This window comes from Typopeltis vanoorti, chromosome 1, assembly GCF_054136105.1.
Source record: "Typopeltis vanoorti isolate ZY-2024b chromosome 1, IOZ_Tvanoo_1.0, whole genome shotgun sequence".
Lineage (NCBI taxonomy): Eukaryota > Metazoa > Arthropoda > Arachnida > Uropygi > Thelyphonidae > Typopeltis > Typopeltis vanoorti.
In genome coordinates, this window is record NC_143549.1 from 134,680,219 (window position 1) to 134,705,260 (window position 25,042).

At 34.4% G+C, this 25,042-nt stretch overlaps 1 protein-coding gene across 1 annotated transcript in view; it reads right to left on the reverse strand.

Annotated features, from left to right (window-relative positions):
• The window catches only part of LOC150110452 (chloride channel protein 2-like), a 528,627-nt gene that overhangs the window by 105,069 nt on the left and 398,516 nt on the right, over nt 1–25,042 (reverse strand). Inside the window, exons 16-18 of the mRNA XM_090399378.1 lie at nt 17,613–17,728; nt 8,438–8,574; nt 1,082–1,272 (exon numbers count right to left, since the gene is read on the reverse strand). Coding sequence (XP_090255504.1) covers nt 1,082–1,272; nt 8,438–8,574; nt 17,613–17,728 — 444 coding nt within the window. The remainder of the gene's footprint in view (nt 1–1,081; nt 1,273–8,437; nt 8,575–17,612; nt 17,729–25,042) is intronic.

Below are 25,042 nucleotides of genomic sequence, written 5' to 3' on the forward strand. Positions count from 1 at the left end.
TTTAAATTAAGGGGATATTTAATCCCACATTATTTCAAAGCCGAATAAGAAACTCTAAGATAGAAATCAAAGAGTTTCATGCTGAATATAGCAAGCTATAAAAGTTCGGCAGAAATAATGTGGGATTAAATATCCCCTTAATTTAAATAATTTTTACATTGCCGAAGTGAAGCCTTTTGGCTCTTTATTTCATTAACTTATTTTTCAGATTATCTGGATGACCTAGGATGATGTTCCTAGAAATTATCAAGTCTAAAAATTTTGCAAGGTAAATGCATCCTTTCCACTTGAAAAACTCAGTTTTTCAGGCTCCTTGTGTTTCAAATGAAATTCAAATCCAGGCCTTTCCTAACTTAGTACTATCCTCTACTCTTTTAAGTTTGCTGTGAGTGACTAATCAGTGAAAGATTCAGAACTACATATCTGATTATTTTTTTTGTGCTATTTAAAATTTAAATTGAGTAATAATATTTGGATGATCTAGGATGTTGTTCCTAGAAATTATCAAGTTGAAAAATTTTGCAAGGTAAATGTGTGCTTTCCACTTGAAAAACTCAGTTTTTCAGGCTCCTTGTGTTTTAAATGAAATTCAAATCCAGGTCTCTCCAATCAAAGGGGCATATTAGTTCTTCCACATCTACTTATGAAAGTTAAGGTTAGATCTATGACAGATGAACAAGATAGTTGTTTCCTTTGGAAGATAATGCAAATTTTCTTCGGCTGCAAGCTATATATGTCAGACTACACTGTGGTTAGATAGTTTAATAACATGAAAGCACTAAGCTGGATTTGTTGGAGGGCTGAATCAGCTATGTAAGCAGAAGGTCAGATTTTAATATACATGCTGGATGATGAACAATTAAACAGTCTTATTCTATATCATATTTCAAAAACAAAAAAAAAAGGAAAGGAAACAGGGGTCAAAGATGTTACTACTAAAAATGTAATGTACTTTGGTGCATGTTATGTATTTTTCTTAAAAGCTTGAAACTCAGCATAGCAATTGGTGTGACTTGAAATCAAATTTAAAACAAAAAATACACAAGCTTAAAGCAAAATTTTCCAGAAAATATTAAAATACCCTGCCAAGTCCATCAACAGGCACAACTTCGAACCGAGACATTCTTCTCTGTTCATGAGCAACTTTGTAAATATTCTCATCCACTGACTGCCTTCTAGCAACTTCCTGAAGTCTTCTTTCACGACCAAGATGTCTCTCTAGAACCTTCATCAGCTCCATCCTCTGAACTGATCCCAACAGGATCATAGATTCTGAATAAATATACAATTAAGACTTAAAATGTGAAGAACATATCAAAGAAAATAAAAACAAAAAGAATACTATAACTCTAAGAAAAATTTTGAAATTTAGTATTAGTATTATATCTTTATGCAGGTGAAACATTCATAGTAGGTAAGTCCATTCTGAATATCACTGCGGTTATCATACCATGCTTAAGGTGAAAGTTGAACTTGTCCTCTTTTATGGAGAGAACAAGGTCATCCCTAGAAATTATCTTGTTCTCTCCATCAGCTGCCTTATCAAAACTCTCCCTGTGGAATGCTAACCCCATATTGTCAGCATTCATAGCGATAATATTCAGATACTCTGCAGAATTTCTGTTTCTCCAAGTTAATTACTATGATATTTTACTAAAAATTAGATAACAGTGAATAAATTTCGCATTAGAGATTTAGATTTTAAAACATTTAATACTACACTGTGCAACACATTTACATTTCAATTTGAGGAAATATAGCATTAAGGCAGTGAAGTTATTAAAATTAAGGGAGAAAAGGCAGCCAATGGATTCTTCCAACTGGGCTCCTTTAACTAATGTGATATACAGATGTCAGTGTTCAGTCTATTATTGTTCTGAATTTTTATCAATGATAACAGATAATGGAATTAAAGGTTTAATGTCTAAATCAGCAGGCAATGGGCTACTGTCAGGAAAATTCATTATTATTTGGGCATGTCCATGAAGTCCTAAGACTGTTACAGGAAGTATAAACTAACAATCTCATTGCTTATCATTCTACTCTAAGTTCATTCACTGGCAATGCAGTCACAAGCATCTCTCAAAATGAATTGCATTCATGCACTCTCTCCAAGCAAAATATCTATTTCTCACATCCTTGCCAACCACTTTTTCACTCAACATTCATTGGATGACCACTTGTCTCCTTCTGTCACATACTGTTCATTTTTTCTGCATTTATTTTATAAAACACTCTTAGTAACTCCTATATATTTCTCTATTTCCTCTTTTCTATCAACCAAATTTTGCAATTTACAAATCTTTAATTCCAACTTAAAAGAAGCATTCCATAGACCTTTGCCATCTTATTCATATGCTTCTGTATCCTCTCCAGCATTTGATTATCTTCAATAAATCCACATGACAAAAATTTCAGCACTATTATTTTATTATCCATGTCAGTTTCAATTTTCAATTGATCCTTTGTGCTATTTTACTAACTTTGGCTTTTAGATAGAAAGGTTCCAGTCTAGAATGAGTCAGCTGGTCATATATTAGGATAGTAGGGTTTTTCTTTCCACACACATGGCAATTAACAGGCAAAGATACTAGTCTGAGTCTTAGTTACTCTGTTTGTAATTCCAATTAAATTAAGTGCACTTCTGCAATATGTTCTCTGAACTTCAATTCCCTGAATGCAATTGTCCCCAAATCCCTAACCTTAGCAATTTTTTGCAGTGCAGTTACACCAATATAATCACAGTTTGTAATCTTTTCATCCAAAAGTATATCCGTGGCAGCCCAAGATTGCCAGTTCTTTTGCCCCTGGCCTGGATTATTGTTTATCAACAATATTGGTCTCTTTAAATCATCATGCAAGATCTCTACATCACCTTTTATTTATTACTGCTTATTCCAGTTAATATCATCAGCAAACAAGTGAATATTCTCCTCTATAATCACCCTTACATATATTAATGCACAAATGAATACACACCATGGTCATCATCTTTCCCTGGAATATTGCTTGACCATTATACTATAATGTATGTCTATCACCTACACTCTTCATATCCATCTCCATTTACTCCAATTTATTTAAGAGAATTTTGTGCAATATTCTGTGAAATGCCTTTGCAAAGTTCAGTGATAACATGGTAGAACTATTTCCTTTATTCAATTTAACTATTGCTTTATTACAGTAAGTGCATAAATTATTAAAGCATGACCTATTCTTCATAATACAGTGCTGTTCCTCCAATAAGGCAATTACAATCCCATTCATTTCTGAATTCTGACCTCAACCAACTTTTCCTAATACCTTAACCACCATTACTTAAATCAGTTGATAATCTGCTATCTGTTTTGAAGCCTTCTTCAATGTAATGGAACAATCTTACTCACTCTCTTTGGATCCTGCCACTGTTGAAAACTAAAACAATTTGCTCAGAGTCATGCCAACTCTTTTGCACAATCTCATGACATGCAGGAAGATGTATTACAATTAAAAAAAAAAAAAATCAATAGATTTCTTCCTTCTTAATCCACCCACCACACACGGTACTGATGTGCTTTACTGCTTGTAGTTGTCATATGTGGATGAAATATAAAAAGATCCAATTGTCACCACATTAAGATTTTGTTCCATCCCACACACCTCTACCTATCTGTATTAACTATATATCAAGTATGTAAGTCTGAAACTGTTCCTTCAAACACTACTTGACCACTTTCCATATACTGCTCCAAGCTCCAAAGTTGTCGCAATCATCCACTCAGTAGTTCCACATATACACCTTTTTAATTGAAAATTTTACAATGTGGAATTTCCAGTTAAGAAGGAGAATGTGTGGAAATGCATGATTACTTTCCTCACCTGGATGCAAAGTGACTATCATTGTAATATATGAATCCTCTTGTGCCAACACTAAGTCCAGCTTCCTGAAATCCTGGGTAACTTCACATGCTGTTTTTAGATATCTTTCAGAAGCTGCTTAAATTCTATCTCCTTCTCATGTGTATTTCATAATAATTCTTCACCTGTGTTCAATGAGGTACTTTGCTGATGAATGTCATCCATGACTTTCTTTCTGACCCCCCCCCCCCTCAAACTATGTGCAGTCTATTTCACACAAAATAACTCAAATGCATTATCTCCAATGATCCACTCCTGTTCTTCCTGATGAAGATCTATTCCTCTTGGTTCTTTTTATCTTCATTAATGCTCCCACTGTATTCCATCTATTTTCCTCTCTGAAAATACAGCATCCCTTATTAATGATGTTTTTTAAAGAAATTAACAACAAAGATAACACAATAACTAAACAAATTTACTTATTATTTTCAATATTCCAAAGTTAAATTGACATCATCAGGGGAATAATACACTAGTACCAATATGTGCATGCAGTTACTCCATCAGTAAGTGAGAATGAACAGGAGAAATAAAGGGAGGCTTAGAGTCTGCTTGTTCTCTCTCTCTCATCTCTCTCCATCTCACAAAAAAACCTCTTCAATGTTAATCCTATAACAACCTCTTACCAACTTGTATGTCTATCATATCACCCCTCCTCCTCAATCACAGGAAGTCCCTATGTCACTCACAGTTCAAATTCTATGCATATTTTCATGCAATGCATTCCAACCATTCACCACTCTCCTTATAAGGAGAGTGGTGAATGGTTGCTTCTCACTCCTTTGATCACGCCCTTCTTTATACAGCTTTCAGGGATAACCTCTTGTTCTCTCCCCATCTCCCACCATCTTATGAAAAACCTCTTCAACATTAATCCTATAACAACCTCTTACCAACTTCAATGTCATATCACCTCTCCTCCTCTTATCCAATGGACTCTGTAAATTGCATCTTCTCAGCCTTTCTTCATACTGAGACCAGAAATTACCATAGTCAATTACCTCTGAATCTGTTCAAATATCTCTTCATCCTTTTGAAAACCAGATACCTAAATCTATGCTTAGTAGTTATGTAGCTTAATCAAGGCTTTATATGCAGTGGAATTAGAATCGCCTTACTTTTACAAATCAATGTCATTGGCATCATTGCCAGAATTAGTTGTGTAGTCACCACAATTTTAGAAATGTGCTTTCTAAATTTTAGATCCTTATCCACCATCACATCTAGTTCTCTTATTTCCTCTGCCTCCTCCAATATATCCCACCAAGGGTATACTCTACATCTCTGTTTTCATCTTTGTTTTCAAAATTTTAAAACCTTACACTTTGCAACATTGAACTTTCACCCCATTAATGTGCTCATTCACATCTATTCTGGCCTCTAATAAGCAAGGTAGTAATGAAACACCACTGAGCAATGAAAATTTCTAGCACCTATTCTTCTAAGAAAAAAAGGTCTAGTCAGTTAACACATTATGTAAATTTGGCACAGATATCATGGCAGTTGTGGCAAAAAAAAGCACAAATGTTAACAATCAAAATTTCAATTCCAACTAATCAGAAACTATAACATTGGGGAAAAAAAAACTGTTTTAGTCATATGTACATATTACAGTATGTAACATAGAAAATTTTTCAGTCTCAGATTCAAGACTGAATAATTACTTTTTTTATTTTTTTTCACTATAAGTAGATCAAGTGATTAATTTCATTGAAAAAAAAAATGCAAAATAATAATTCCTTCCTCTGGAATGACAGAATTTAAAATGAAATTTGGTATTCAGGGGAACACTATAAAAAGTTAACTACAACTTAGGTATAAACTTAACATAGATTTTTATCTAATTCTACCCATGAAAAGCTAGCTTACAGTACATTAATATAAGCACCTTGGGGTGGACTAAGGGTTAGATAATCCAGAAATCCTGCAAAATGAAAACCAACATGAAACTTTTCAAATCACTTCAGGAGTCCAATAAGCAGGATGGTGGTTTCGTAATAGGTGATGAAATTCATCTACCACTTAAAGACATTTTCGTGACATATGTGAGGGGGAGGGGCTTGAAAGTTCTGATAAACACCTAGAACAAAAATTAATTAATTTTATGTCTTCTTATATATCCTAAAAGAAAAAGAACAAATTATTACAATTGATGAAACATGGGGATTAAAATGTTTTAAGATATGTTCTTTCTTGTGGTAATATCAGTTGCTTTAACAGCATTTCTGTTCTAGATGTTTATCAGAACTTTCTAGGTCCCCCTCATATACACATATAGTTCTATTTTCATCATAATTTTAGTATTCTGAGCAGTTATTTGACTCTTTAAAGGACTTGAAGCACAGCAGAGAAGAATAAAATTAAATAATGGCATAACGAGTTAAATATTTCATATTTGTAGAGATATACAATATAAAACTATAATGTGCTTGCAGGTGACACAAGAAAGTGGATAAGATTAGGTTTAAAGTTCAAAGTTGTAGGAAGAGCATGCTCTATGGGTGCTGGTAGATAGCTTTGAATACAGTGTGAGAATCCTCAAAATTATTATTAAACTGTTATTATTATACAGATTTTAACCAGTATTAAATGTGGTTATAATGTATCTGCTCTCCAACTAATAGGCTGGGGCTTCAAATCCTGCTGTGGGAATGAATGTTTGGAAATGTTTTTAGGTCGGAGATGAGTTTAGTTTCATCATTCTGTGTGAGACCACTGCCTGGCTTACTGGAGGCCTGAGTGGTTGAAAAAGTTCATGTTTGGTCTCTAGAGTAAGATTACTGGATTATGTAAAAATAAATAATACAAAAAATATATAAAATTAGTTTTAAAAAAAAAAGATAAAAATACTTAGCTCATGCACAGTTAGAATATACTACAGGTTTACCAAAAACCTTTTGTGGGTGAGAACCACAAACTCAGTAAATAAATTTAAGGAGAGGTATGAACAGTCTACCCTGGTAATTTCAAGAACGATATTGCAACATAGATGATATACTAATTAAAATAATTTAATCAATACATCCAATATTTCAAAGTTAAAATGGCATCATCAGGGAATACAGATATACATTCATAAATACATACATATGCACTACATTAGGTATGTAAAGCATGCATGAACACGACAAAGATAGACCTAAAGTTCTAGAGTCACCTAGTGAGCATTTTCCAAATTTGAAGAATTTCATGAATTGAATTTGTTGAGGCTTGAGTAGTTTAACCTTTGATACTTCTCAGCTGATGGCTACAATCAGCCGAGAAGTATCAAAGGTTAAACTACCCCCCCCCCCAACATATGCTAAATTCATCAACATATATCAGGGATACAATTCACATTTGACAAAAATCCTTAAATAAAGCAACCTTGGAATCACCTGTCCTGTCAAGTGTCATTTCCATCCAGGAAGTTGACCATTAGGGATCTCTATCTGAGATTCATAATGGTCAACTGGACTAATGAATTAAATGAACTACAGATTTTGAAAAATGAAAAATATGAAAACTAAAAATTTTAAGACCAAAAAGTAACAAGAACTAGTGAACTATACCCAGGTCCAGCAACAGGACAGCTGTGCTGACCATTTTGTGAGAGCTGTCATCAGATGATAAACAGGGCAAATGGACTATGAGCTGCAGCATGGTTTAAGAATATGTTTCATCTCATCTATGTTTATATATCCAAAAAAATGGAATATCCCTTCTTTGAATGCTCAATGATCAGCTACAGTCTCTAGACCTGCTTGGTATCTACTAAGTAGATGAAGGAACACTAGCGGAGGTGCACTATAAGGCTCTGAGTATAAACCACTGTTATTTAATTTGTACATAAATGGTACAGGAAATGGTATGAAGGGAAATATTCAGTTGTTTGCTGATGATGCAAAATTGGTAGTGCAATAGTTAATCCAGGCAATGTAGAAAGCTTGCAGGATGATTTAAATATGCTGACAGTATGGGGGAAAAAAATAACGATTGCTAGTTTAATGTAAAGCAACTTCATGTATTTTAGGATGAAAAGATTACAAGCTGTACTACATTGATGGAATTATACTTCAGGAAATTAATGACACTAGAATTTGGAGATGTTGGCAGATAGGGAAGGTAGTTGAAATTCAGAGGGCAAAATGCAAAAAAAAAACTGGCCAAAGTAGCACATCGAATTACTTGATTATTGAAGAACACACTAATAACATTACTCCTCTTTATAAGGCCCTGATATGGTCACATCTGGATTACTGTGAACAGGTCACCTGGCACTGTTGGGAATGAGGAAATGGATGAATCCTGAGACAAGTGACCAAGATGATGAGTGGTCTATAATGATACATTGACAGTTTGTGGGTTGAGGAAATTAGTTGACAGGTGAAACAGAGGTTATATGATAGAAACATTTTAAGTACCTAAAAGAGTTTTAGAAGAATGATGTGAAGGAAATTTTTCACATGGCTGGAAAGTGGGGAAGGGATTGAAATGAGATACAATAGTTATAGGATAAAAATATTAAAAAAAACAACAGCAATAATAATTGAAAAAATACCTGAAGATTCTACTAATGGAAATGACTGCAACCTCTTGTTTGCTTTAAGAATAGATTTGATTTCTCTGTATGTGGCCCCTTGCCATACATAAATAATTTCACGTACCATAATATCTTCAACATAAACATTATGAGCCCTAAAACAAATAACAAAATAGATATGATTAGCATAATATAATACATCATCAAATTCCTGCCATGTATGCTCAAGGGGTGTACAGGATATGATAGTACTCTAAATAACTAAAAAATGTAGCAAAAATACTGAATCATTTTGAAAATTATCTGCATTCCAAAAATACATAAAATGTTCTGTAGGTAGTTTTTGGTATTGAGACCACATCGTAATATAAAGAGTTTATTAAAAATAAACAAATTAAAACCTGACAAGTTTCGTGCATCGTAAGACTTATATCATCAGGGATAATGGAAGGTACATAAAAGTTTTACCCAACAAAAGCCTATTAACGATTAATTACACATATTAGATGCTGTTTTTTTTTTTAACTTCACAACTGTTAAATAATTGATAAACCAGAAAACAAATGATACATTCATTACTGTGTGCAGTTGGAACATTGCTAGTTGTTACTATCATGTTCTGTGGTATCACACGTGCTATATCCTAGGTCCGTGGCAGTTAAATTTTTGATGAAAGCAGACCAAACTTGATTAAGCTTCGATTTTTATTGCATTGTGTAGAGATCTTAAGCATTTGTGAGGCTTCTTTAAATTTTCTTGTGAAACAGTTATCAATATTACTGTTGATAACTGTTTCACAACATCACAACAGGCAAAATCAGATTATGAGAAAAAATTAGCTAAGTAGGCCAAAGTAAATACAAAAGAGTTTTTTTCATTATGTAGCAATAGTCAAATGTCCTTGAATAGTAATTTTTACTTGCTACATAATGAAAAAAACTCTTTTGTATTTACTTTGGCCTACTTAGCTAATTTTTTCTCATAATTTGATTTTGCCTTCCTTACCATATTAGTCACCCTTCTTGCTTGCACTTCATATTGCTCACGAGTATGCTAATTACCTGTCTTTATACTCACCCACTTTATTTATTTATTTATTTTATTTTATTTATTTGTTTATTTATTTATGGCTCTTGATTTATATCCTTATTCATTTAGCCACAACTTGGTTTATCCTTTTGGCTATGGGTACACAGCCTTGATACTGCTTCTCTCAAACAGTCCCTAACCACTTCCTGTACATTACTTACATTCTTTCTTTCTTTGTAGCTTCACCTGCATGGTCACTCTCCCCAATTGGAGCAGAGTGTCTATATTGGTTATGGATATATCTTCTGATGCTATTACTAGATCCAACACTCAAACTTCTTTCCCCCCCATAACATGTTGTTTCAGGTAATTATCCCTTAGCAACTGTATAAATTCCACTTCCATCTTGCCATGCCCCCTTTCCTCCCTCCAATCATTATACCATAGTTGAAGTCCCTCATAATAATTGCTTGGCCTGCACTCATTGTGTTAATCTGCCAATACATGGCATCTACATCTTCCTGTAGACCCCCATGCCCACACACACTCTATAAGAGCATATCCTACTGACTATCTCACATTAGATAACCTCAACTGAACCGTCTTCCCAGACCTAAAAATCCTCATTAACTTTTCTTTTTGTTGGTTGAAGTTCTTCAGCTATCAACAGTGATACCCCCACCTCTTGTCCTATTCCCTCTATCCTCCCTGAAAATACAATACCTTTATATTTTATTCCTGTAACTATATAATTTTCTGTCAACCACCAAAAGTAGTGGAGACAGAGAGTTGTAGAGCAGGTGCCCTCCCTTGATGAGTCCTTGGACTCCCTAGAGGTGTCATGCAATAATAATATCACAGAGTCACTCTACTCCGATCACTTTATTGTTTTTATCGTGTGCCTCTTCTACGGGTATTTTCATGGAAATATTATGCAAACAATGCAAGTAGCTGCTAATCAACATGCATTCATTGTCAGGGTTGAAAAGTACTCACCAGCTTCTCTTCCTTCTTTCACAGTCTACCTACCCTCTAGTTTTTGGAAAAGCCTTCTTTGCTCTGTCATTCCCAAAAACAACTTTAGATATTCATGAAACATATCAACAAATTCCTTCTTTGTGCTTCTGAAACTTTTCTGGATCATGTAGATTAATTTCTAATATATTTACCAAATGGAGACTGTTGGATTGCAATTTAGTATTCAAGACTTTCAGGTGCATTATAGCATTTCAAGAGAGAGTGAAAATAAAAATTATTTGATATTACAGTAACAGAGTATCAGATGCAAGTTGATGGTATCAAGAGTTGGAAAAGCCTTCAGAAAACATGAAAGCTGCACACCAATGCTGCACATACTACATTCATGCTGTATTATAATGTTGGAGGTCCCTATGTGCAAGATTTTTGATGAAACAAGATCTGACTTGATCTAGAATGATTCCCTATTTTTTGGTTGAACTAGCTGGAGTTTCTTAATATTTCTGATGATTCCTTGAATGTCCTAATGAAGAAATTATAAATAGCAAGGCCATTACTGTACAATACCACCTTACTTGATGATTTATCTGTTTATGTGTATGTGAGGCTAGTCCTGATTTGTTTTCTTCTCTCCATATCTTTGATATGTTCAGACATGTATCTCTCCTGATCAGCTTTTTTGTCCCACATAATAACATTCCAGATGAACAAAGTATTTTGTAACGTCTGTTTTCAGAGTTGTGAATGGGGAAGTATTGGAGGAAGAAGCAAACTTGATCTTGTTTCAAGAAGAGAACACCACCTTTATTCCTTGTTTTTGCAAATAGTGCAGATCATATTTCTTTATTTTCTCTCTAAGGTGTCCTGGATATATGAGGTGCTATCAAAAAGAAACTGAACTAGGCTAATAAAATCTTTACAAATTAACCCATTTAAATCTCCAGGTTGCAGCTGTAAACTCAAGTCTCACCCCCCTGTGATGATCTTTGAGATGATGGTTGGGTCATCAATGGCCTTTTGATGAAGATCTTGACAGATGTTCACACGGTGCTCCTTGCAGTTCAAGGGACAGGGAATGAACTTGGCAGCAACGTGATGCATGTTCAAATCTCTTGTGATGATCACTTGAGTGCGCCACATGAAATCCCAACTCTGTTAGCAACTTCCTGGATGGTGATGTGTTAATCTGCACACATAATCTGTCAAATTTTTTCTACATTTTCGTGGGTTGTGCTGGTAGACGGTTATCCAAGCTTCTCGTCGTCCTCCAAGGTGGTTCTGCTCTTCTTAAAATGCATGTGTCACTCAAAACACTGAGTTTGGCTCATGGTTTCATTTTCATATGCCTTACAAAGTAATTCAAGGGTCTCTGTAGCAAATTTCCCCAGTTTTACAGAAAATTTACATTTGCCCTTTGTTCTAATTTTTCGTTCACGTGAAATCACAGAATGGCACAAACATGTGATAAGAATAATGCACGTTACACGATTTCTAGTGCACACAGTTCAAAACCACGTGGCAGGCTGGCTGAACAATATCTATGCCACTGACACCTGGCAACATAAGACTGTAACTTGATCTGTCATCGTGTATCCAGCCCAGCCCATTTTCTTTTTGATAGCATTTTATAGAGAATGGTAATAGCATAACTAATTGGTATGTTGAGAAGGATGAAGGTGAGAAGATTATTTTTTAATTCTTTTGGCATTGCAGCCAGTGGATAAGAATGTATGTACAGTGAATAAAGGAGAATTCAGCTGTAAAGGAAGTCTGGTTGAAATAGACATTGATGGCTCTGTTAGCAATGGTTATGATATCATTATTGTTAATATTTCTATTTCTATACTGAACTGGAATCTGGGTTGCTGGATATTTAGGTGGGAAGAAAAGAGTTTTATGTTTGAGCCATGTGGTCTGATGTATTCTCCATTTGACCATTAAGAAACAAAAGTATGTTTTCATAATGCTCCATATAGAAACTAGCTAGGGGAAAAAGGAAAGCCCATTGCTACCCCTCTATGATTATAAATACTGTCCTTCTACAAGAAGTAACCAGGATGGCAGGAAAAAAAACATTTTTAAGTAAATTTCATGTCAGAAAAGAAGTAATCAGTGATGGCAGGAAAAAAAACATTTTTAAGTAAAGTTCATGTCAGAAAAGAAGATACTGAAGGTGATATCAAAACCAACAATGATGTCAATACTGCTTAAAAATAAATTTTGGATTAAAGATATTGAAGTGGATGGAGGCTCATTACATGTGGTACATTTTAGGGTTAAAATAGTATTACTTAGACTTTTTGCCCTATTACAAGGGCACTATGATCTTTTTGAATCAGTCTAAACTGGCAAGCTGAAAGGCTATGTTCTTGGGTTACATGCATTTTTAATGTATGTCGTGTTTTAGTGGTTTGCAGAATTTCTTCTCCAACTGAAACAGCAGATTTTAAAGAGCAAAGAATCTGCATCAAATTCTGCTTCAACCTCAAAAAAAACTGCTGCAGAAACCCAACAAATGCTTAAAGAAGCATTTGAAGGTCTCCAAATTCACCACAGCTGAATTAAAAGACATCAAGTTGCAGCAATGTCAAGTTAACATGGTTTTTTGTTGGGTTTTTTTTTTGACATCCAAAGCATCGATAACAAGTGATTCCTCCCCGCCCCAATCAAACTGTCAACAGCAAGTTTTACTGTTAGATTTTTGAAGCAAGTAAGGAAGGCCATTCAGCATAAATGTCAAGACAAGTGGGAGAATGATGACTGGGTTCACCACTATGACCCATTAAACAGTTCCTGGCTCCCAAAAAAAAACATGGCAGTCATTCTCCATTCTCCCATTCGCTTGACCTTCCCCCTGTGACATTTTTATTATTATTATTATTATTATTATTATTATTATGTGACACCTCCAGAGAGTCCAAAGACTCATCGAGGGAGGGCAACTACTCTACAACTCTCTCTCCACCAATCACTCCACCAACTATAATATATTATTAGTATTACGTGACACCTCCAAGGAGTCCAAGGGATTCATCGAGGGAGGGCACCTATTCTACAACTCTGTCTCCATCACTCAATCCACCAACTACAACATGTTAATGTTCATTTCAACAAAGCCTTGATAAAACTACACCAGGTCTACTGTGCACCAATTTTATCTCCTGGGTTTAGAGGGGATAAAGAAGCTTTGGAAAGAGTGCAAACAAATATGCATAGCTACAAAACTCCACCACTGTTTGCACAAGTCCAACTGGCTGTACTGTCTAGACACCTGACTAATAAGCATCTGCAACTTGCTGACATCAGCATCAGCTCACCCACATAGTGCAAGTTAAAACTAATTAGAGTACATTAGATGAATTGGGTTAATGTTGGAGAAGACATATTACTAAGTAAAATAAGTGATAAGTATGATTTATCATATAATTCGTTTTTACAGTACATTCAAAAATTGACTGTCATCGTCGTCATCTGGTAGCATCCTCTAGCAAGAGGGTTGCAGCAGATGAGCAGCTCTTCTCCATTTCTCTCTGTCTGTCGCTTCCATCATTCTTAAAAGTCCATTCCACGATGTCATTAAACCACTCTCTAGTTGGTCTTCCACATCTTCTCTTGTCAGGTGTCCCAAAGAACATCTCAAAAGATGTCCTGCAAATTTTGTCTTTCTTTGCATAATATTCTTTAGCAGTGTTCTTTCCATCCCAACTCGTCTTAAGTTCATCCAAACTAGGGAAAAGGTAGACGCATAGTGGAATAGAAATTCTGAAAGTAAAGATTCTGTATGCTCAGTTCTTGGCATGTGCACTCTATTTTTGACCAGAGTGCATGGGTACAGCTTAGGAGGAACATTGAGAGCATTATCTACGAATAATTGTCTAGACCCTTTAGCAACTGACAATTAATACTAGCAGGTAAAACCCTAATATAGGGTATGTCTACCTTTGATCACATCACCTCCTGCACCCTTTGAGGAAGGCTTTCCACCAATGTGCAGTAGACATCAGATGGAATTTGTCTCCATTCCTCCATAAAAGCAGAACTGAGTTCAGTGATAGATTGAGGATGTGCTGCTCGGGACCTCAATCGCCACTCCAATTTGTCCAACAGGTGTTCGATGAGGTCAGAACTCTGCACAGGCCAGGGAAGTCATTTAACACCCATCTCTTCATACATTCCATAAGAGCTGCAGTATTGTGGCATAGGACATTGTCTTCATAGTAACACAGGTATATCCCACAAAAACTCCACAGTGTAGACAGCACCTGATTATCCAGAATATCAAGGTACTGAGCTGCCTTCATGGAACCACAGACAACAACCAGTGGTCCCACTCCAAACCAACTGAATGCATCCCATACCATTACTCCTCCACCACCAAACTTCACTATGGTAAAACACACTGTGGTAACAAGTGTTCACCGGGCTGCCTCCACACCCACATCCTGCCATCAGACTAGAAACAGGTGAACCTTAATTCATCACTCCAGAGTTTTCCACTGGTCAATTGTCCAGTTCACATGTTTTTGCCCCAAGCCAGATGCGCCACCATGTTCGTTGTTGTGATGTTCACTTGTGTGCAGCTGCTCTTCCATGGAAACCCAGTAAATGGAGTTCTTTTCGTAAAGTATTAGTGCTCACCATGGTGTTACTGGTGCTCTGGAACTCATCACGGATGGTCTGTGGCGATTGTAGCCAGTGTTTGCATGTCACCCGTTTTAACACCCTCCTGTCCCTGTCAGTCATTTTCAGCAACCAACCTTAGTTTTTTCCTTCACCAGTGATGCTAGAAAGTCTCCATTTATTGATCACATCACCAACCATTGATTTTGGAAGCTCCAGTTGAGCAGCAATGGCATGTATGGACATACCACCAATGTGACAGCCCATGATGACACCTCTCTCGAAGTCACCGAATTCACGTTGTGTTGCCATACCACCTGTATTGAAGTGCTATGATGAAATACTTCTTCCTACTATACACCAGTTTTTATGTTATTAACAAACCTGCAATGTTCCATAACTTCAAATAACAGGGATGTCATGACAATTATTGTTAGATAGTGTATACAGACTGTAGACACTGGCAAACAAGATGGGATGATATGATAAAGGTTTAATAAACTTCTCAAAGGGTGTTGTAGGTTATCAACTGATGATAGTTTGTTATATGGAAGGTGGTATCTATGGAAGTTAAATTTGTGTGCAGTTAAGAAAGGAGTAAGAGCTAGATTTTTTGCTCACAGAACAGTGAGTGAGTGAGTGGAATAGTTTGCCAGTGTGAATGAGTTTAATAAAGTTATATGAAGGTCTGGTTTGGGTGATCTATGGCCTCCTTTAATGAGTCTTCTTGACTACCTAGAAATCTCTGATGATGATAGTAATATAGGTACACCACCAATTTTCCAGTACTCTTGATTCCAGAACCTTGCTGGATTGGATGTTTTGCCAGACTAATAGATGTCACAATAATAATAATACATCAGTGCACCTCTGATCCTGGAACACTAGAAACTTAAATATTAAATGTAAATTAAATATGAATTTGGTGATTAAACGAAATACATTAGTATAAATAATACAGTAAAACAAGATTATTAATTAAATTAATATTAATTTAATTTTAATATTAAATTAATATTAATATTAATCCTTCGTGTTAAATTCTATAATAAATGTCTCTAAAGGCTTACCAGCATTTAAGTCATCTGACAAACATTTTGTGATACTAGTCTTCACACAGAGTAATATTCTTTGGTTGGATTGGGTAAGAGATGTACCATTTGGTAGTAAAAATGCACTGTATAAACATTTTTGTACACGAGTTCAGCTCTTAGGTGAGCTCAACAACTATCCAGAATAAGAAGAATCTTGCAGACTTTTCAAACCATTCTAACATAACCTCAGTGGTAATTCAGCAATTTTTATTTCCACAGTATATTACAGGGTAAATTTTAATGCCTTTTATACATTTGCTCAGGACTGAGAAGCTCATCAGCTACAAGTTTAGCAAATTCATCCATATACTCAGTTGCTCCTTCATGGTTTGCAGACCGTTTTTCACCACATATTTCATAAAGCTTCCTAAACCTTGGAAGTCCTCCTTCACTACACATCCATACGCCTCTAATTCAGGTTCATTATGGAATAACAGTCTTTTCCACTGTCATGATATCTGACAAATCCACCCCACTTTGACATTGTTGAAACTATTCCATCATTTGATCAAGCTCAGTACTATTCTTACCATTTTCATAGTTTTTCTAACACTCATTTGTTTCTTGGAATCACTGTCTCAAAGAATTTTGGTATTTTGTTCTTTATATCATAATCAGGTGACAAATCAATATCACACAGTTTCCAAACCAAAGCAACATTAATGAGGCATTTCAACACTTCTACTTGAATTAATATAGACTTATGACACCTACTGTGAACAGGACCTTGCTAGGGTTAAATGTAAGTAAAATAAGCTAAGAATCACAAATCAAGGGATCACCACAACAGCTGAAGATATAAACAAAAGTCAGCATGCAGTACATGCAAAAGCCATCCATGGTGGATCAGTGAACTAGCCAGATGGTAGTGGAATATCAATTCCACTCTTGTAATTTTAGCCTGACTAAAGAAGGTATTGAACCACGTGTTGCTGGAAAATAATTGATAAGTGGTATACCTGTACTTAAATCCACCTTGTTTTTCCACAACCTGCTTCTCATGCTTTTTAGTTTCTTGCTTTTTCATACCAATAATACTTTATCCATCCTCTTTACATTCTCTCTCTCTCTCTCCACTATCCCAAATACCTAAAGCAGGCTAGTGTAATTATAACATCTATCTTACACTTCTCCATCTAACTCCTAAAATTTAATTTGATAACTTATACATTTGATAACTTTGTGTGCTCTACATTTCAACTCAAACTGAAGAACACCTATGTAAAAAGAGGAATACTTTCATAAATTTTATTAATAATGATGTAACTTTTAATTTCTGGCTCACCTAAGACAATAACAGTGATGTAAACTGAAATAAAAGAAATCAGATTAAAATGATCTAGGTTGCTTTATATTAGGGAAAAAGCTAAATGTGATGCAACAAAGTTTAAGATAACCGTAATATATTTCAGTCACTCATTCAAACAGAATTATTGACTCAATCATAGCACTATTAATGAAATTAGCCTTACTGTGAAGATGTGGAAATAATGGAAGGAAGGTATGGCAACTTCTTGATTTGGATAATGCTATCATATATGGAAGGTTGCAGAGACTGTGAAATAGCATTGGCTATAAGGACAGCAACCTGAAAAATATATTTCAATCATGTTTGCTTTCAAGAGACATTCTGAAAGCATAAGGAAATCACATTATAATTCTAAGTATAATTATATAAACACATATGAACAGCTTAGAAGAATTTTAATAAAATTTATATGACAAATATCCACACTGATTAAACAGTCTTTCAGTGACAAGAATGAAACAAATGCTGCTTAATTGTTACAAAAGTTTCATAGCTTTTGTAATTAACTCATTTAATATTACAGTTAAGGACATTCTAAGCAGATAGTTTCTTTACTTGAATTTAATTTTAATTAGGTTATAATAAAGTTGGATATACCCAATAACAATATTATGAAAGTTAAATAAAGAAAAACTGAATAAGTAAATAATGTTTAATTGATTTTTTAATTATTAACCTCAAAAGGTTAATATTTAAATGCTATAAGAATCACAAATTGAGAAATAGTAGCTTTACCTCTGGAGAGTCCCCAATCAAAGAGCAAAATGTTCCATCATTCTTCCAGCTGGTATCTCCATAGCACAACTGGAAGAATGATGGGACATTGTGCCCTTGGAGTGGAAAAAGACTATTCTTCTCATTGCAGTTCTATTTGTGATGAGACAAATCTTTATATGGGCTTTTTCAAATAAAGAGGAGTTAGCTGATCTCATGGAGAGGTAGCAAGGATTTTCCCCCCTGGAAACTTGAATGTTTTATCTTGCACATGGGCAAATTAGACAGAGCATACATAATTTACAGACAAAAAAATACTATTAATGGACTGTGAATAGACTGATAGTAGTGCTGTGTATAGACTGAAGATCAAATAGTATAGATGGTGGGCTATGTAGAATGGAGTGCACTCCTGTGACCCTTGGAGTGCACCCTTGGAGGTGTTATGTAATAATAATAATGATGAATTTTGGATTTTGCAAAATATGTACACACCTATATTCATATGAATTCCAAATACTGTTTACAATTGGTGAGTTTTAAGTATTCTTGAACCACTTAAATGGTGCAGTTATGGTTTTCATAGTAATGAAGCACATTTTCACAAAACATGTTTATCATTTATGAACTAATGGTTAGAGTTTAGGAGATAAAACAATTGACAATTTTTCTTCTTATCTTTATACAGTATTCAAATATAGTTTGTTATGAAAATTTTTATCAACCAATAAAGCTGAGTGAATAGTGTTTCCTGGTTTCTTTGCTTCTTGCATATAGTAAAAAATTCTGTATGCATGTATGCCATAACTTAAAATACTATGCAATATTTCTTCTTTAACTGCCATCTCCTATCGAAGGTCGGCAACCACCTTGGCAAATTTTGAGTAATTCTCAGCCACTCTAAACAGTTCCTCAGAGCTCGTGCCAGTCCATTGATGTCTGCCAGCCAAGATTTTCTTCATCTTCCATGTTTTATTCCTCTTCTTCCATTTATCTTCATTTATTAATCAATTGAAGTATCTTATATTTTTCATTAGACAGTAGGTGACCAAGATGTGCAGTTTTTCTTCTTTTTATGGTATCTAAAAGTTCAATGATTTCCCCATTTGTTACAGTATTTCTTGATTGGATGACTGTCATGAGATTTTTAACATTCATCTATATCAGGGCTGTCCAAAACACGACCCGCAGTGTGATTTTGTGTGGTCCACCTGTGGATTTTGATTTTCATGAGCGAAAAAATAAAATAACAATTTGAACAAATGCGTATTAGATATTTTAATTCTATCACTAATCGATAATCTCGATGTTGGTTAATTTATTTGGTGTTTTTACATCACTATATACCCACATGTTTTTCAAATATTAGATGTGTCAAAGAAGCATTCCTACACTGTTTTGTTCTAACACGCATGCTCTGGGCACTCACGAGGAACGTGAGCATGTAATTAATGTTGTTCGTTTAGGTTGTTTTGCTGCTGCTCACTAAATTACTAGATACACATTGGATGTGGTCCTCGGATAAATCTTTTTTTTTTAATGCGGCCGCTCTCAGATTACCTAAGGTTGGACAGCCCTGATCTATATAATCACACCTCAAAGGCTTCAAGTTTTTTTTTTAATTTCTTATTTTATTTATTTTTTAATGAATGTTATTTTCAAGGTCCAGGTTTCTGCACTGTACAGCAGCATAGACCATACACAGCATTTAACCATGTATACTCTAACCTCAAATTTAAATTGCAGCTAAAAAAAGTGTTGATTTCATCAGAAGAAAATTTTTTCTTGCCATTTCAATTCAAACTTTTATTACCATTTTTGAATTGCACTCTTTATTTAACCAGCATCTGAGATATTTAAATTTTGTCATTCTTTCTATTTGTTTCCTGTTTAAAGAAAGTGCTGAATTAAGAATTGGTTTCTTCCTTATGACCATGAATTTAGTTTTGGTGATATTTATTCTTAATTCCATTTTTTCACTTTCTTCGTTCACTAGTTTGAGAAGATTTTGAAGATACTGAATACTGTCAGCCAGGAGAGCTGTGTCATCAGCATATCAGATGTTATCGATGATTTCACCATTTACATTAATCCCTTCCTCTCTTCCTTTTAAGATTTTTTAAAGTATAGCTTCTGAGTATATGTTAAAAAGGAGAGACGAGACAACAGCACACATCCTTTCCTTACTCCTCGTTTGATGTTAATGGAGTCTGTAATAATGTCATCAACTTGAACAGATGCAATTTGGTAACAATATAAGTTTTCGATGATTCAAATGTTTTTACCATCTAATTCGAACTCTTTTTAATAATTCAATCATTTTGGTATATTGGACTTTGTCAAATGCTTTCTCAAAGTTGGTGAAGCAAATGAATACTTCCTTGTTTTGGTCACTACATTTTTGGAAATAGATTTAGAAAGAGCCTCTCTCATTCCCAAATCGTTTTTAAAGCCAAATTGGATTATCACTGATGGTGTCTTCACATTTTCTGTATATTCTTTTTTTTTTTTAATTATTTTCAGAAACATTTTGAGAACATGACTCATTAGCTGATCATTCTATAGTCATTACAAGCCAATGCATTTGCTTTTTAAGGTAGCATGATGAAGGTCAACTGTAACCAGTCTTGAGGGATTATGCCTATATCGCAGATCTTATTAAATAGCTTTACTAATATAGTAATATTGTCACCTTTTAATAACTTTACTATTTCTGCTGGTATTCTAACAGGAGCTAAGGCTTAACCATTTTTAGCTAAGTTCAGTGCATATTCTACCTCTGATCTTAGAATGCATAGACCTCCCATCTGTTCATAAGTATTTTCTGGGTTCTGTCTGTTATCAGTAAAGAGTATGTGAGGACAGATTATTATTATTCATGACATCTCCAAGGAGTCCGAAGACTCATCGTGGGAGGACACCCACTGTACAACTCTCTGTCTCCACTATTACACAGAACCGCTACTACCAATCACCTACATCAATGCCATCTGCTGCCCACCACCACCACCACAGATAGTATTTTTTGTCTGTAAATTGCGTGTGTTCTGCAGGGCCAATTTGTCTGTATGCGGGATGAAAAACCCGAGTTTCTGGGAGAAAAGATTTTAAAAAAAAACATAATTAAATTCTATTATTTTATAACTACACCTAAACCTCTTTTTACGCAAATTTTTTTTACATGAATTGGGATATCAAAAATAATTTTTTTATGCAATTTTTATTCACTTTTATATGACTAAGCTAAAGTCTAAGTTAGGAAAAAATCCATAATTCAAGAAATTCTGAGAATTTTGTAGAAGTGCATTCTCGTTTCAATTAAGAAAATTCTAAATTCTTACGAATTTCATTTATTGGGAATTCGGGGAATTCCCAATAAATGAAAAAGCATAAAAAAGCAGTTCTTAGCAGTTTGAATTTGGTGTTTGAGTAGACAACACAGTTACCGCATTTTTTGCAATTGCATTTTTTAAGTGAAATCAAAATAAAAATCGCGTTATAAAATTAATAATTTTGCCAAGAAATAATAAATGGTAAGTTATATGTAATTTTCAAACTCTCATTTCATTTCATTAACCGAAGATTTTAATCCAGCCCTCACATGATGTTGCTGATAACCAAAAAAAAAAAAAAAGGAAAGCCATTTCCTTGGATATAAAAATTCAAATTTTAGATCATCTTCAAACTGGGGAAGGTGCGACGGCTGTGGGTAAGCATTTTGGAGTCCGTAAATCAACTGTCAGATCTATAAAGAAAAATGAAGAGGCTATTAGAAAAGCGGTATGTTCTGGTACAAAATCGAGTGCGAAATTATCATCATACACAAGAGATGTTGTTCTAGAAAAGACCAAAAAAAGCTTTAGTAATGTGGATAGAAGATAATGTACAAAAAAGAATGCCAGTTGACAGAAATTCCATCAAGCAATCAGCATTGGGATTTTATAAACAGATTAAAAAACTGCAGCCAGATACTTCATCTCAATCAAGGAAAAAATATGAATTTCATGCAAGCAATGGTTGGCTGGCTAAGTTTATTAAAAGACATGCTCTTCATAATATAAAAATTAAAGTTGAAATGGCTTCTGCTGATGAAACAGCTGCTAAAGCATTTCCACAAAAACTTGCTAAAATAATTGAAGATGGAGGTTATACTCGTGAACAAGTTTGGAATATGGATGAAACCGGCCTTTTCTGGAAAAAACCAAACAGAACTTATGTATCAAAAATGCAAAAAAATGTTGGTGGGTTCAAAGCAGCAAAGGATCGCATAACACTCCTATTTTGTTCGAACGCTTTAGGAGATCAGATGTTAAAACTACTGCTCATAAATCGATCATTAAGACCACAGCCAATGAAAGGCATAGATTTTCAAAAATTGCAAGTTCATTGGATGGCCAACAAAAAAGCTTGCGTGACCATTGATATTTTCACTGAATGGTTCCACAAATATTTTGTGCCAAAAGTTAGACGCTATTTGAATAACAATGGTCTCAAATTTAAAGTGCTTTTGATTCTTGATAATGCACCCAGTCATCCTGCCATAGAACACCCAAATATGCAATTTTTTTTTCTGCTGCCCAATACCACATCATTGCTACAACCTCTAGATCAGGGTATAATTGTGACTTTTAAAACATATTATGTCAGACGAACATTTCAGTACGTTTTGAACAAGCTAAATGTCGATGAAACACTGTCATTTATGGATGCGTGGAAAAAATTTTCATTTATGGATTGTATTGATCTCAGGTTTGATTATCGTTATCTGAATTGAGACCAGAAACTATGAATGCATGCTGAAAAGCTATTTGGCCTGTATGTGTTAAAGAGAATGCTCCTGTTCCATTCAATCATACTGCAGAATTCCCCAATATAATAAGTTTGGCATGTGAAATTGGTGGAGAAGGATTCGATGATCTTACATCGGCAGATATCGAAGAATTGTTAATTGATAAACCTCTTAGCGAAGACTAAATAGTGGAGATTGTTTCTGAGACTCCTGAAAGTGAAGAAGTTAATGATAACGATCAAGATAATCCCACTTTTACTGCTGATATAATTAAAGAAGGTCTTAAACTGGCCAGTAATTTAGGCAATTATTTTGCCTGACATGATCCAAATGAAGAACATGCTGTGAAGTTTTCAAGTGAGCTTAAGTTGTTAATGTCTTCATACAGAGAATTATATCGCGACTTATCTAAATCATCAACACAGCGATTAATAACTGAGTTCATGCTTAACACTACTGAAATAACCAGTGGTACTTTTGTTCAAGACATGACAAGAAGAATTCCACAAGTTGAGGTGGAAGTCGATGACGATAATACCATATCTAGTAGTTCTAGTGATATTACAGTCTCACAAAAACGAAAGCTTTTGCGTTTATTGTCAGAAAATAGCGAATAACGTAATTTTTTTTATAGAATCCTTAGCAAACAACTGAAATGATATGTTTTTTTAAAGTTATTAAAATTCGTTATATGTATGTGTTCTCCATGAAATGTAAATAAAAATCTTATGATCCTAACGAATTTAATGTTTGTTTTTTTCATTATTTTGCTTATATTTCAAGTTTGGAACCAATCTTCACTTTTTCTATGGAGTCAGTAGTTCTTTTTATACAAATTCTATTTACGCGTAATTTTTAGGAATGTATCTATCACGTAACAAGAGGTTTAGGTGCATAATGAAGAGGCAAATGTTATGACAAATTAGTATAATCTTTGCACTTAATATTAAAAATTATGTGGTTCTGGTAATGTGCAGAACAATGAAACCTTGTGATATTATGTAAGTCAAAAGAGAATGAATAAAGGAGATAAAAATATATTTATACAATGGCATCAGTAAGGACCAAGGGAAACATAGGAGCAGTTAGAATTTCAGATCTAAATATTGACATGCTTATTAATGTCTACAAGTAAGAGATAAATTTCATCATCCAACGTATGACCACTACTCTGCTTTCTGAAGTAAGCAGAAGTTGTCATACATTGAATTTAATCCTCAAGCTGTCTATCATGCTAATGAATTAACTTTGCTGACAAGAGGAACTTTTTCAAATCACTTCAGGCTTCTAGTAATTAGCCTGATGGCCTTACACTGGGTGATAAATATATTAAATGCATCTTCCTAACAAATGATTAGATGATTAGGTCACAAAAATTAAAAAAAAAGGTTGCAGTTAGCAGTATTATGTCTTCTCATCAAATTATTACAATTTGATGAAACATGGGTGTTAAAGGGTTTTAAGATGTGTTCTTTCTTGTGGTTATATCAGTTGCTTTAACATCATTTTTGCTCAAGGTGTTTATCAGAACTTTCCAGACTCCCTCTCATATATAAATGTTTACATTGTCCATTAATCTGTTTGCAAAATACATCAGCACCTGAACAACTGCTATAGTAATATATTAGCAATATTCAAACCATATGCTTTGATTTATTAAGGAAATTTAAGCAATCTATTTAAAGATAGTCATTAGTTATAGTAGAAGAATAAGACCTTTTTAATTCATTTTTCCCTTTCTTTTAGTGTTACACGGTGATCAGCATTCATTTTTGAAATTATGGATTCTATGACCGTGTTAAAATAACTCTTTTTATTATCTCGACGTTTCGATCTTCATATCAAGATCATCATCTGGAGCATACATAAATATACAAGACAAGCTGCCTTACATTTCAAACAGTAAGCTAGAGAAACAATGATCTGATCACATGTTACTCACTGGCATGACCTCTAGTGTGAAAAAAAAAATACATCAAGCTAGATTTAATTTATGATTACATGAATAAACATTCTTGCTTACAGATGGTTTTCCTTCCAGTAACAGTGATGTCCTATTTCTATTATTACAATTGTTATTTTTGATTTAA